This window comes from Seriola lalandi, unplaced genomic scaffold (assembly GCF_002814215.2).
Source record: "Seriola lalandi dorsalis isolate HSWRI2012SDOR001 ecotype SW California unplaced genomic scaffold, Sedor1 jcf7180002054862, whole genome shotgun sequence".
NCBI lineage: Eukaryota > Metazoa > Chordata > Actinopteri > Carangiformes > Carangidae > Seriola > Seriola lalandi.
In genome coordinates this window covers 357,196-372,223 of record NW_019525415.1, presented here as the reverse complement: position 1 = coordinate 372,223, position 15,028 = coordinate 357,196, and the positions used below count along the sequence as shown (strand labels likewise).

Below are 15,028 nucleotides of genomic sequence, written 5' to 3'. Positions count from 1 at the left end.
TAAAGAAAAAAATATTGAAAGGGGAGTGATTGTGACACTGATGAAGGCCATACAGTCAGAAAGGTTTTCTTTTGTAAATAAATGAATTTCTTGTCATTGAGTGCAATCCTCTTCTGTCATCAGTGGAAAGCCCCATTTTTTGACTCCACGCCAGTGATGACACAAGATGATGACATTTAAAAAGTGTCTGAAGTCTCATTTCACTGCTCACTTTGGTGTAACCTACTGAGGTTGTCTTTATAGGAATTAGCAAATGAGGGATTTTGGACACAACCATAGAGGAATTTGTGGAATGTAATACATAAAGTGAAGCAAAAAGTTACATGTTCATTAAGGTTTTGTATTAGAGATGTTACGTGGCCTATCACAGGTTAGGATAATAGGTGAATGAGTAAGTCAATGCAGTAAGCACACAGTAATCAAGAGTAATTGCTGCTTTTAGTGGGCAAATGTCTCTTACAGCAAAGCTGCTGCCTGTTCTGTGAGCTCCACCTGAAGATTTAGATTCATGCTCCATCTTACGCTGACAGAGGTGTGAGCACGGTTTATTTCGTCGGTTGTTTCACTGTTCGTTCACACAAGCTTTACTTTGGCAACGTCATCCATAATCACCAGGGACACTTGGTGTGATTATGGGGCTAATGGGGCGGGCCTTGTCATCAGATGCTGGCCGTCTGTTAACATGCAGCCCATTCAGAGGCTGATTGAACATGTCTGTCTTCATCAGGGGAAATGTAACAATGAAATCAAGCCATATTGAGCTGAGCTGGAGTTAACGCCAGGAGGAAAATATCTTAATAACTTCTCATCAGAATCACAGTTTGCTGATTAGGGCCGACCACTTGGTACGGAAATCAAATAACACATTGTCCTCCAGTTTCTGGCCGCAAGCGACATCGATTCTTAGTTGTCATTTGTTTTTCCTAACCTGGGCCGCGTATCTTGAGTGTTTTTTGGTCATGGGTCCTACAGCAAATGTTCTGTAAATCCTGCTCCTGTTTTCAGTGGCCAGTTTTTAACTTCAAGCCTGTCATGAGGATATTTTTATTCCAAGCTTGTGAAACCTTATTCAACCTGTCAAAAAATATTCTGCCTCTTTGTGTAGTAGTGGAGAAAATAGATGGAGTTGGAAGAGAGAGCCTTTATGTTCTACTTGACAGATGTCAAGATATTACCAAGGCATTAGAGGCATTCTGTGTCCTGTTGAATCAGCTTATGAGGCCACTGGTTTCCTGAAAGAAGAAACATCTAATGTTTTTTTTTTTGAGGGTATTACTAGCAAACAGCTGTTTCAGTTCACATATTTTTCCTCTTTTCTCAGAAGCATTACGTCTGTCTGTGTGAACCTTGGCTTTTTTTAAAAATCCCCAATAAAGCATGACAGCAGTGGTTGCCTAAACGGGCAAAGAAGCAAGTTTTAGTCTATTACTCAAAACAGGAAGCCACTCAGCATTATGTTCAGCGTTGCCCTAACAAGATTATTTCTGATCGAAATCATAATCAAAGCAACATTGTGATCGTTAAATTGACATTTCAAGCACCAAATATTAATTCTAAAACTACAGTGAGAGAAGGGATTCTTAAAAAATCTAAGTGACCACAAATAGCAGGCAGTGTGAAGAAATTGTTTTCCATCAGCAGTAGTGACAAAACAAAATCATGTGACGTGTTGTCCGTGTGACCCCTGGAGGTTTAAGGACGAGTATCGTCCAAATGCACAATGCTGAGCTTTCAAAATTATGTACATTAGCAGGCCAATTGGCTGGCTTTCTATTATGGGCACAGTAAAGGTGTCGCTGGCATACTTGCACGGTCAGAGCTCACCAACAGGACACATGGTCCAGATAAATCACCTGTTTTTATGGGTGGTGCAGCAGTAAGCATGCAACTGTCGTGGCTCTGGCTCCAAATGACTCGTCAGCTGCTGCAGGGCGTCTTGGAGCGCAATGAGCTGCCACATCACAGGGCTGTTTGTGGAAGCTCAGCAAAAGACTTCATCACTTCTGTCTGTGAGCACTGAGTCAGGTGGTGTAGGGAACAGTAGGGGGAGTATTGACAGAATCAGTTGTAGTATTTTTGAGTCAGTACCCTTATCAATAATGTGCCAACATTTTGTGTATGTCTGAGGTGAATGAAAATGAATTTGTGGAAGTTAAACCTTAAATACATTGAAAAAGTACCAACAGCAACATGTCTTTACTGAACAGTGTAGGGGTTACTCTGACCTCACTGAGCCCATTGAGTTTTACTTTAAACTCACTCCTGTAGAAACTATTGACAGCACCTTTGCATTGGCATAATGCCATTTCTGTATTGACATAATTATATGCTGCTTAAACGGCTTGATACTCCAGTTCCACTGATAGATACTAGTTTATATCAGCAAGTGACACTTAAAACTGACATGCTACTGGCAGACACTGATCCTTGTAGGCAGCTGTCACCTTTAGGTTGGCTAAGCTAGCAGGGCTAGTTATAGCTAATTACCATGCCTGTAAAGGAATCGCTTCTTCAGTTTCTTGCTGAGAGTTAGATGAAAGGCCGGAATATTTCTTGTCCAGGAGCAATAATTTCCTTTTTAAATATCATGTCTGTTGCTTCTGTTTTCCCTGTCCTCCAGTTTTAACTCTCGTGGTCCACACAGCTCTTAGTATGACAGTGCTTGTCTGTGTACTTGTTCGCTGTACGGTATATAGTTCTGTGAAGTAAACCAATCAATGATTTTTATGACAGGAATTGCTCAATTTCATGGAGTAGTATAAATGTATGACAGATATTTTTGTGTTTTTTGCAGTTATTTTTGGTTTGAGTAGATGGCAAAACCAAAGAATGTATTATTGCAGTTACATTCTCTCTAACACTGTCCTAAACTGAAGAGACAATCCACAGCTACAGGAGGCTCAGGAGTTGAATGAATGTTAAAGGGAGTATTTTGAGCCTTCGTGTTTTTGTGTGCTGTGACACAAATCCAGTTTTTCAAGTGAGGTTTGCAGCGTTTTTACAGCGAGATTTCATCAAAGGGCCCTCAGCAAAATGGCGTCGCAGTGTCACTGGCAAAACTGGATAAATGGTTTCACACACCAGTGCTGTGGCCTTAGCAGACGTAGCCTTCGATGTGTTCCAAAGCATCCCTCTGACTTGGCCCATTGTGCTATAGAGGAACGGTGAATAGTGTTCTCCAGCATGGGGGAACAATATGTGATTGTTCCCCTGCTGTGGTGAAGAAGCTGTAGGTTACTCTCTGTACCATCGCCAAAGCGCCTGAGGAGGAGATGCACTGCAAAATCTCTGTCTGCTAACCAGCGATTCTTGGAGGTTTAGAGCTCTGCAGTGCTGTTTTCGTGTAGCTGTCGGCGCTGGTGGGAGGGGGGCACTCACCCCTTTTTTTGGTGTAGAGGCTTTTGTTTGTGGTGCTTTTATCAGTTTATATGTCATCATCATTCGAATGCATTGACAGCCTCCAGGAAAAAAAAAAAATCATACTGAGTGTGGAGTGGGATTTCATAAAAACAAGAACTGAAGTGTGAATTGTTAGTATGTCATTTAGGTCCCTCAAGGAGTTTGGTGTTTCTGCGGAACGGCTGGGCTCAATTTGTAAGAGATGGATGGCTCGCGTCCAAAGGTCTGTTTGTTGTTTGTTTTTTCTACATTAGTGTATCTTTTTGTCAGTCTCACTTATACATTGTTGTTTTAAGAAGTTACGGACTACGTGTGTACCATAGTCTCCATTTTCTGTCTTTTACTAGTGATCCATGGCCCTTTTTGATACTCTACAATACCGAAGCGTGTATTGGGAGTGATGCTTTATGCTTAACGTGATCTCTATCCCTCAGTACCCATGGATGGCTGTTGTTGAGGCCTTATTCCAGAGTCTCTACTGCCATCAGAAAATGTTTGTGTGCTTGATTTTGTGTGAGTGAGACAAAGGTGCCGTAGTTGTAAGTACACTGGTATTGATTCTCTCTCCCAAAGGCTTGCCACAAAGGAAAATGACATGATTTATTATTTCACTCATGGCCATCATTGCTCTACTACCCCCAGTCGCTCAGATATTTGTTCTTAAGTAGTTGACTGTGCAATTCAGAATGTTTACATCATCCAGTATTATAAGCAACATAGTGTTTCAGCATCTACTTTGGTGTAAACATTAAATAGCCACACTGCTCAGGATGTAGTGCTCTTTAAAGCATTTGACTCCTTCAAAAGTGATTGGTGAAAACAGGTGCACCAGGAAGTATTTGGATTTAAAAAGGATAATGTCAAACTATTTTTGTGGTTGTTAAAATCCATTGTTCATTAAATTATATTCTTTTTTTAACTGGGTCTATTGCTAAAATCCAAAATATTGTTACTACTTTTACTGTCTACTGCACAAATAATTACCACAAATAATATGTTTATAATGGCTGTCAAACTGCCCTCCACAACTGGATATTTTATTTTCATTAAGACAAATAGATTGCAAATCTTTCTTAAAATAATTTGGAGCAGTACATCACTAACAAATTATTTGAGGGTGTATGGCAAAAACAATATATAGTGTACATTTATCAGATCTGCTAGAAACATTTGTTGCATCATTATTGTGACCTGAAATGGAAGAATATCTTGTCGTAGCTTGTCGACTACTTCCCCTAGAACAGATGTGCCCAAGGCTAACTGTGTGACTCTAAAGCTTACATTAGATTTTAACATAAGCTTGACAAAAACTGATGCACCACAAAAAAAAAAAACATGATGCAATGCAGCACTTGTCTGTAAGCTGTCAAGAACACTGCATTCCTGTGGTTTAATTTCATTGATTCTTTTGTTTCATTCAACAAAGAAATATTGGTTGCATATTGGTAGTTGTGCTCACAGAGTGTGTGTCCACACACTTAATACACTTTCTACCAAAGTGACAGAAATAATATCAATAAGTTGTTTTTTAGCCTGCTGCTAACCTCCAGTTTAGTTTAGATATTGGGCAAGCATTTCAAAGGATTGTCACATTGCTTTTGATATTGAAGTGTTCTGTCATCCTGTAATTCTTGGTGCTTCATTGTTGAATTTAGGTATGTTTTTGTGAACTTAATGCAAGACCATGGATTCAAACTTAAGAAATTAATTTTGTATAGACCCTTGTATACTAAGTTCTTCTTGTTTTTCTGCTCGTTTCTCTTAGCAACGGCAGCAAGATGAATGGGTCGCTGGAGCATTTGGACCAGCCGGACCCAGACTCCATCAAGATGTTTGTGGGACAGATCCCGCGCTCCTGGTCAGAAACGGAACTAAAAGAGCTTTTTGAGCCCTTTGGAGCTGTGCACCAGATCAACATCCTCCGTGATCGCACCCAGAATCCCCCTCAGAGCAAAGGTATGGTCAGAGTATAAAAGCACAGTGCCACATCATCTACCATCACATTTCAGCACAGTCCCCTTAGGAGTTGCACAGCATTGCTCGTCTGTACACACAGTGCACCTATATTTGTGCCTACAGATGAGATGATTCAATTGTCTTTTGCAGCCGGGTTTAAAAAAAAAAAAAAAAAAAATTTATAACCCTTCTTTATAGAATTTTTTTTTCCTTTTTACTTTGCTTTACTGGTTTAAAAGCTGCATTGTATGAAGGAAGTGTTGCTCAACTGAAATTTTCCATTAAGACATCCATCGATGCGCTCACTTAGGTATGGTGCTCGAGATGAGCGATTCACTTTAGGTTGCAATTAGAGGAGACTGTGAAGTGGAAGCCTGCTGTCTGCAGAGAGCTGCCACTGGAAGTGCTCAGTCTTCCGTAACTAACTGCAGGTGAAAAAAGTAAACGACAGTTTCCCTTATGTAACTGTCCTGGGTTTACACCACCACCCAAATTTCAATCCCTTGATGGTTGGATGACTCACTATGGCTAAAGGCACTAATCCACTCTTGGGTTTTAATGTGGTGGTACCATGTTTGATGCTGGACAGTGGTTTCACGATCCTGACATACCAAGCTGCCTGGCTGTCATTGAAGGTCTCTGGCCAACTCATAATGTTGTGAGGTGTGTCCAGAACCACCGCCACTATTTGACCCTTATCAGCCCCTGTTCCTCTGATTGGGTCTGTAAAATTGTTGGTGTAGACAGTCTAAGAGAGCTCGTCGGCTGACTGCTTGTTCAGCTTGGTGAATCAGTGATTTTACCCACTGAACACAGTTTATCCTTATTTTTTGCCTTTCATAAGTGAGACAGGCTTAAAACACTACAGCAATGCCACTGCTTTAGAATCACCTGCCTTTCTGGCATTCAGTTTCCCTTCCCCTCTCCTTCCTAGTATCCATGCAAACATCAGTTGCATAGAAGTAATTTACCAAAAGCAACAAGATGAGTCTGTGTTGTCTCGTCACATTCCAAAATCTCAGTCTCAGTCAAGGGACTGCTTTTTGGCTAGACTGCAACTGCGGGGCCAGTCCTATAAATGCAAATGTCTTTCGCTGACTAACAAGTGCTGAAGTTGCATCATTGGTCAGCCGGCCAAATGTTGGCATTTCTGCATTGACTGTTGCTCTCTCAAAATGATGTTTGTTGCTACATTAACGGCAGTTCGGACCCCTCTAGCAACTTTTTTCAAAAAAGCACCTCGTGACAAATCTAGAAACTTTTTGGACAAAATGTCGGCTCCTTTCCATAGAAGGGAGTTGGCAGTATTGCCCTGTCAGCACATATTTAGGCCTTCCCCTCCACAATGATTTCCTGAATATGTTAATCACTGTATTACGACATTTAGAGACATTGAGCTCTTGGGGGGGGGGGGGGGGGGGGGGGGTTACTCAGTCAAAAAGAGCCTTTAGTGTGTCAGTGTCATAACTGCAGTGCACCCTGTCACCAGCACACCACTCGAATCACACCTCATCATCACCAAATAATCCTGAGTGTGTTCAATGGTTTACCGGATCTGAAATCTCCAGGGTCCTTATTATGTGTTGTGTGTGTATATAAATATACAGCCAACACTGTGCAGTTCAGTGGGAGGCTGAAGAGTTCAAAGCCCCCTTTTTTTTCTTTTTTTTTTTTTTTAAGCAGAGCCCTCCCCTGTTCTATGCGGAGTGTCAGCTGTGATGGCCTATTGACATGTTAATGCAATGTTAATGTATTCCAATAGATAATCTGGCCTGATCACAGCCGTCTTTCGCTCACCCAGTCTGTGAGAGGGGAATTTGTTGCTGCGGCACCCCCACGCCCATCAATTTGACTGCCGTCCTTCTTTCCCAGTCATTATACTCCTACTGGGAGAAGTGGGGGGCAGTTTCATCTAAGCATGACGGCCTGATGCTGTCAGGCTCACGTTTATTTGCATGGCAGATAATACACCCTTCTTCCCTTTCTTATGTCATCAATCTTTCTTTTGTTTGATTTATTCGTTGAAATTGCTGTAATCCCACTTCCATTTTGATTGTTTACTTTGCCACGGACCTATGGAGGAACCATCAGATTGCAGCTGTTTTTAGGTCACGTCTACTGCAGGTCATGAAAAAATCATCTGATAACTATCACGCCTCTCTGGATGGTTTATTTAGCTCCAGTAAATCGGAGGCAGGGCTAAGCAGCAGAGAAAGAGAGAACTCAGCTGGTTGTGAGAGAGAAGAGAGCAGCTCGATGCATATTAGAGTTCAACAGCCCTCCCCGCGGCCTGGGAGCTCCAGTAACAGCATAATACACACTATGTAGGTCAGAGACGCTGCAGTGCTCCACTTCCCCAGCCCAGTGAAACTGACAGGCTGGAACGCCACTGGCGGTCTGCTGGGACGGAAGGATGAGAGGCTTTTTTTTATTTTTTCCTCCCCCGCTCTTCTTTTCTTCATCCCCCTCCCCCACCACCTCTCTTCTCCTGTGATTCCTCTTCCTTGCTCTCACTCCTGCTCTCTCTTGTCTCTTTGTGGTGTTGTTGTGCCTCCTGTATGTGTGTTTGAGTGTGATCGGATTCTTATGCAATGCGCCACCACTCTCTCTGATGTGTTGATGGTTGTTGGTACTGTGCCCTGGCTTGCCCAAGTCGTGTTGACCTGTGGACTGTGCATCGGTATCTAACCCTGTCGTCATCTCTATGATCATGTCACACAACAGCCTTCAACTATCTCATTACTCCACTGTCCTCGCTGCAAGCTCCTACATGAGCTGTGTGCACCATCTAACAGTTGGTGCTAAGAATATCCTGTCACATGTTTCTAACGTGATGTGTTGAGAGCTTCTTTACTCCGCAGTATTGGTGGTATTTACTGTCTGTATGCGTTGTTCTAATACTGTCTGTCTCCCCCCTCTTCCCCGCCCATTGTTTGTCCCTGTTTTCCACTCTGCAGGATGCTGTTTTGTAACTTTTTATACAAGAAAAGCTGCACTGGAGGCCCAGAATGCACTGCACAACATAAAGACCTTAAGTGGGGTGAGTAAGCACAGTATGGACTGCTTTTAGCTGCTTGAGCCCCTCTACATCCCTGGTGCAGGCTGTGAGCTGTGTGCTGGCCGATAATGAGCTCTCAGCTCACTGAACGCCTGTCTGGCCTGAGAAATATCTCAACCCCCACTATGCACGAACACCACACCAAGGACTCCCTCAGCCTCAACACACTGAATTGATAAGATGACCCAACACACACACACACCCGCCCAGGTATCAGGTAAAGTATGCCTGACCAGGCAGCAGGTTATTCACTGAGGCACAGGATCCGATCGCCACAAAGTGGAACAAATTATTAATGCTTGTCTTCATGAATCATTGATGCACATCTGCATTTTTATTTCCCTAAGTTAGAGGTATAAAACTAGGCAAGTTGAAGTCTCTTTAACAATGGAGCCTGGTGAGAGTGTGGTCTCTTAATTCCTCACCTGATTTATATAGTGAGATTAAAGCCCAGTCAACTGGAATAAGTGCAGTTGCTTGTTAAACCTCTACAAATCTGCCCAGCCTATACACCATTCTAAATTACTTTCCTTCCAATCAATTAAATCTATACCAAACAACTCTAGCTGTCGATTAAATCAATAGCTCAGTCTATTGGAAAAGGAGCCACTGTCAGTGAGGTTACAGGTAAATATTGAACCAGGTTGATAAATGAGTGTAGCAGGCTGAGTATACAGGCCTGGCGCTCTTCACTGGAGGACTATCAATCAGCCAGACATTTCAAATAAAGTGTGGTCCAACAGCTCAGCTCTCCTGGTCATACTGTTACTGGCATTGACTGCAGGTGACTGAGTTTGGTTTGCGTGACAGTGGAAAAGCTTGTTTCCCTGTTCTCTCTCCCTTCTGTGCCTTGCTCTCCTTGGTCAGTGACGCTAGCCAGTACCCATACTGAGCAGGCCATCTGTCCGCTTCTCTATAGTGCTCGTCAAAAACAAACCCATCGCTTTTCATATGTACAATCTGCTCAGGCATCTCGCAGCTAGATTTATTTCTTCTTTCACGTCACATGACAGGTAAATGTGCTAAAAATATATTCACTTGAAGTTCTGTGCATCGCCTTGGACAATAGTGTTCGTTAAATGGCTTGAAATGACAGAGAAATGAGCAGTTGTTCTGCATCCACTTTCTCACATAAATGAACACAGCTTGAGAAATGGCGACGTGTTCAGAGACGTGAAGTTGACTCAGATGAGATTTTTCACAGCACAGATTTGCCACACCTTGTATGTGTATGTAATATGGTGTTGTATAGAGGGTTAAGAAAGTATTATATCAAATTCTGAAAAACCCATCTCTGTATAACTGTTCAAAAGAAGATAAGGGATGTTGACAGGGAGAATCGATAAGTTCAATCACGAGTCTTCACTTCAGTGAGAAGTGAAATTGGATAGTGGGGAATTTGATCCCTGCCATTAACTCATAGACACTTCCTCCTGATTCTGGCAGTGGTGTGGGATGATGGTCTTAGAGTGAAAGAACAAAACAAGAAGCAGAGAGAAATGTTTGAAGATGGGGGTGGGGGGTGGGGGGTGACAGACGCCGTGTTAACCATTTCTCTACCCCCTTTTTTTTTCTTTTTTTTTTTTCCCCCAGATGCATCATCCTATCCAGATGAAACCCGCTGACAGTGAGAAAACAAGTGGTAAGTGGATTCATCTGAAATGCAGTGTGACACCAGCCAGAGGATGGTAGGATACAGAGATGAAGTCTATTGAGGAAAAATTTAGCCAAGATAAATGGGGTTTGAGGTTTTAAAAATGGGGGACAGGGGCTTTGTTGTCTCTATTTAATGCCAAAATGAAGGCCTGAGAAGGACTTAGCTCAGGGAATGTGCGGCAATACATAAATTCTATATAGTGTCAGGGGCTAGGAGGATTAAGAGCTTCAAAAGACACCAAGGAGAGAAGACCAGGTACAGAGGATCTGCAGGAGAGCACAAATGGAAGATATAGGCCTCTGTCTAGAGAAGTAGACACTGAGGAAAACAAAGCTGCAAGTTGCAGAGATTTGTAGAAGAAGCTGGCACCTTGAGTGAGAGGCAGAAAATGTGGCAGCAAGGAGAAAGGTTGAACAAGAAAAATAGAGGTGCAAGATTTACTGCCTGATGTAACTGCTTCTTTCATAGCTCCATAATTGTTTGGGTTTAACCGAATGGCTGTTCTCTTTTCATCCTTCTGCAGCGGTTGAAGACAGAAAACTCTTTGTCGGAATGGTGTCAAAGAAATATGGCGAGAACGAGGTCAGAATGATGTTCTCGTCTTTCGGACAGATCGAAGAGTGCCGAATTCTCCGGGGACCAGATGGTCAGAGCAGAGGTAGGTGTAGGCACTGTGTTCTTGGCCTTGCAGCGGCCACCTTCAGTGTCGCCGAGTACATATTCTCACAAAGTATTTATACAGGCCCCTCCCTGCTTCTTCATTTCGTCCCCCTCCACCCCCAAATCAAGTGCTATTCACCTCCAGTGGCACCCATTCCATGCCCATAGTCTATCCTCCTGTCACTGTGACACTCAGCCTCCACATCTCACAGTGAAGGGCCGCTGCACTCGCTGTCCGGCACAATGGCCCGTTGCCTTGGCAACCGCTGGCTGCTGGTGTTCGTGGGCTCAGCTGGCGGATGGCTCAGCTCGGCTCAGCTCCTCCTTTACCGCCTCCTTCATCACACTCTACAAAGGCTGGAATTAGCCTGTCGTCGCATCTCCTACATAGCTCTCTGCTGCATAAAGCCTCAGATAGTAGGCGGCACAGGGCTCTCATGTTGACGTATACATGATAAAACCTCATAGCAGAGACAGTTAGCTAGAATTTCTGCTCTTTTCTCATAATTGTACGCAGTGCAGCCACAATTTGGAATGGACCATATGACCCTCTGATGTTTTTGCAGATCTTACATATTTCAGCAAATCAAATCCTTTCGGTGTGTTTGTATTTGTGCATTTTATGTGTATATAATCACATTGACTGTTCCACCATGACACCACATAGTCAAGCCTCTTTGGGTGGCTATTTAATCCGTCGATCACTGTGCTCATGTGACACGTGTTACTGTTCTCCTTGTTGTGTTCTTTCTCCGTGTGCTAACCAGTGAGGGTGGTTCTGTGTGCTTGGGAGTTGCCATTCTCTGTACTGTAATGTGTTTTTTGGGGTTCATAACGAGTTGTCCAAACCTTTTGTCTTGTTTTGTTTCTTCTTGTCCCCCCCCTCCCCCCCTCTCTCCTATTGTTCCCCCCCTACAGGCTGTGCGTTTGTCACATTTGCTACCAGGGCAATGGCACAGAATGCAATCAAAACCATGCATCACTCTCAGACTATGGAGGTACTGTACCCCTTAGCACCTATTTCTCACCCCCCTTCCCCCTCCCCCCTCCCCTTCTTACATTCTGCTGCCCCCTTGTGTTGGAAATATGACGGGCCTGTCCAAGCAGATGGCGTCCATTCATCAGAGTATGAGTCATTTCCAAAACCACTCTTGCTAATTACAAAATTACATTGTTGTCTGCAAAATAATTGAATAAAACTTGAAGCATTGCCTCACACATAGCTGCTGAATCCAGAGTTAAACGGACATGACAGGACACAATGAAAATTGCTGTCATCTCTAATTTTGGGCTGGACTAAATGGATCTCATCTATTGATTCTGATAATATTTAGGGGCCTAGCCTTCACATTCTACCATAATCAATCTATACTTTGGACCACAGAGAAAATAGTCCCACAATCAAATAGAGGTTAACAAGGAATTACTCCAGACTGGAGCAGCTAACCTATTAGATTTCTTCAAAAACTGGGTCCATGTCCTTGTGTAGCCAGTAGAGTCTTTGTGGAAGTGGAGCAGCAGTAATTTGACAGCTAGCAGGTCAGAGGCTCCCCAGTGAAGCATCAGACCAAGTCTAATTAGGAGCCTGACCAAACATAACACTCCTCCTACCAGATTAAACACAAGCCCCAGTGGTGGTGCCACCTATACCCCCCCACCCCCCCAATATTATAACCTCCCCAATTTTTCAGCTGCCATGGGAGGTGCTGCTGGTGCAGAAGCCATTTTCCCTGTCCAGTCTGGTCCCTGTCTGGCTCTCAACTCAAAATACTTTTGCATCGCATGCCTCGTGTCCATGCGTCTGTCTGAACAGTATGTGACTGTCTGTTTGCGAGATTGTGTGTATTGTAATGCATTTTTCTTGTTAATGTCTGCTGACATATCCTCGTTTGAATGTCTTTTTTTTAAGTGTTGTCTCCATCTGTTGTCTGCTTGTCTGTGGACTCGATTCAGTGCTAAAAAGATTCAATGTCTGCAGCATTGTCCTGTGCCCCTTTTGGAATGTGGCCTGGCTCAGCTATGCATGGCAGATGTCTTCTGTGTTAGTTTTGATATGAATGCAACAGGCATAAAATTGTCTTGAGGCATAGACGATAGCCCCCCCCCCCTTTTTTTCTTCTCTTTTTTTTTTTTTTTAAATTCCTTGCAATGACTGTGTCCTTGCATTGGCGAATACACTGTAGGTTCTTATGTGTGTTTCTGAACCGGTCTAACATCTCTTACCTCTTCGCTGCTGCAGGGCTGTTCCTCACCTTTGGTGGTGAAGTTTGCCGACACACAGAGAGATAAGGAGCAGCGGCGCCTGCAGCAGCAGCTAGTACAGCAGATCCAGCAGCTCAACAGCGCCTCCACCTGGGGAAACCTGGCTGGCCTGGGGACCCTCACACCGCAGTACCTGGCTGTAAGTGTTGACATGCTACCCTGCTGAGCTGCACAAATAGTCATGCACTATCATATGGCACAGGTTTCGCTTCTAGTTAAGCCTTATGTTGACTTCTCATTGGACTAACGTACTGTCAAGGTTAAAAACAAAAAAAAGAACTATCCGAAAATATAAAACACTTATTAGGCAACACATCAGACATGTAATATCTACAATATTTGTGAGGTTTGTAGTAAATCTGTGCAGAGTCAGATGTTGTTGTGGTGGTGTACTGGTTGCTATATTGTGAGGTGTTTAGATTCATGTATGAACAGATCACAGTAGGGATGTTTCTCAGGTGTGCTGCATTGAATCATTATCAAGTGATCCTCTTTTTTGTTTACTGTTCAATAAACTGTGACATTGACTGGGAATTCATCACCCATTTTGTTTATATTATACACAACCAGGCCTCAGAACTTTAAAGAAATGTAACTAAACTGGCTTATTTCAGGCCTAACACCCAAACAGTGTAATGGAGCAGAGTGCAAATAAAAAAAAAAAAAGCTATAATTTGAAATACCACAGAGAATTCAGACCTGAGCAATGAACTGATTTCTTTGGCTCAGAATAGGAACATCTTGTCTCACTCAGTTTGTGTTCTGGCTGAAGGACACAGACATGTGACTCACATGTGCCTATTTTGAATTGGAGCCAGTAAACATGTGACTTAAACATGTTCATAACATGAGCAGCTGAGGTGTTTGTTTCTGGCAGGAAAACAGGTTGTTTGATTATTGCTTCCACTTTAAAAACTGATGAGTTGCTATGCCATCAATCCAAATATTACGTACAGGTGGAAACAGATGTCATGTTTGTGATTGCTACAACATCTGTCATTTTTTGATATTTTGTTAAACCAGACACTGTTTACATATGAAAGCTCTGTACAGATCTCAGTTGTTGCTGCACTTAAAGTGATTATCACCAATAAACTCACTTTCTCAATAATCAGATAAACAGAGGAACATTATATATTCGAATGTGCTAAAGTCAAGATTGTAATATCCATTTTTTGTCTTTTCCCTGATACACATCTTTTGTACAATGGCAACTCAGACTCGTCAGTCTTGTTCTGAAATTCAGTGGAAAAAACAATGCAATTATACTGGTAATCAAGACCAAATTGTGCATTCCCCGATTGATTACTGATTTCGGTCTTTCTCTTCTTTGTCAACAGCTGCTCCAGCAGGCCACATCTACCAGTAACCAAGGCAATTTCAACGGTATTCAGAGGCTAGGAGGTGAGTTCATCCTTTCAGATGTCGAGACCACTGTTCTTAAGCTATCCCCTCTACATGAACAAGCCGGATATTTTCATGTCACCAACTTTGTGACTCAGTGCTCTACGCCCACATGGTTTTAAGTACTGTAAATCACATTACTCTTTCAGATCAGTGGCACATTAATAATCAGTGCTGCTATTCCAGGTTTGGGTAGGCCCGTTTAAAGATAAACACTCGGCACATTAATTTAATTTCACTTGGCAAATTAAAAAGCAAGATATCTGTGAAGAACAAAGTTCCCTGTTTAAAGCACACACCATGCTGCTTTATCACTATAATGGGGCTGGTTTGGTATGTTGAGGTGTAATTTCATGTCTAACCCTAAAACTAATACTGTATTGTTTGATTGGGATTGATAAAGTTTTATTTCTAGTACAACCCTTCCCTGTGATTGAAAAGGAACTTTGATAGAGAAAGCTGAGAGAAGTTTTTAATTGACGACACAGCCATAGAAGCACATCCCATCTTCAACTGTAAAGATATATTCTGTAGTTGGTTCCTTATAAGACTATTTGGAAAGGCGTTTCTCTGCAAAAACATGAACACAAATTTGGAAGTCTTTGATAATCACCTCTGTTTCTGTGTTCTCT

General features: G+C 42.6%; 1 protein-coding gene across 7 annotated transcripts in view; it reads left to right on the top strand.

Annotated features, from left to right (window-relative positions):
* LOC111670848 (CUGBP Elav-like family member 2) overlaps nucleotides 1–15,028 on the top strand; it is a 30,565-nt gene that overhangs the window by 6,706 nt on the left and 8,831 nt on the right. For 6 of the 7 annotated variants that reach the window (XM_023427764.2, XM_023427763.2, XM_087179735.1 and 3 more), the window contains exons 2-8: nucleotides 5,165–5,355; nucleotides 8,313–8,395; nucleotides 10,007–10,055; nucleotides 10,594–10,728; nucleotides 11,649–11,728; nucleotides 12,970–13,131; nucleotides 14,333–14,396. In XM_023427764.2, the coding sequence (XP_023283532.1) occupies nucleotides 5,165–5,355; nucleotides 8,313–8,395; nucleotides 10,007–10,055; nucleotides 10,594–10,728; nucleotides 11,649–11,728; nucleotides 12,970–13,131; nucleotides 14,333–14,396 (764 nt within the window). Of the gene's footprint in view, nucleotides 1–3,604; nucleotides 3,623–5,164; nucleotides 5,356–8,312; nucleotides 8,396–10,006; nucleotides 10,056–10,593; nucleotides 10,729–11,648; nucleotides 11,729–12,969; nucleotides 13,132–14,332; nucleotides 14,397–15,028 lie in introns of those variants that run through there. The other variant, XM_087179736.1, reaches the window with a different exon arrangement.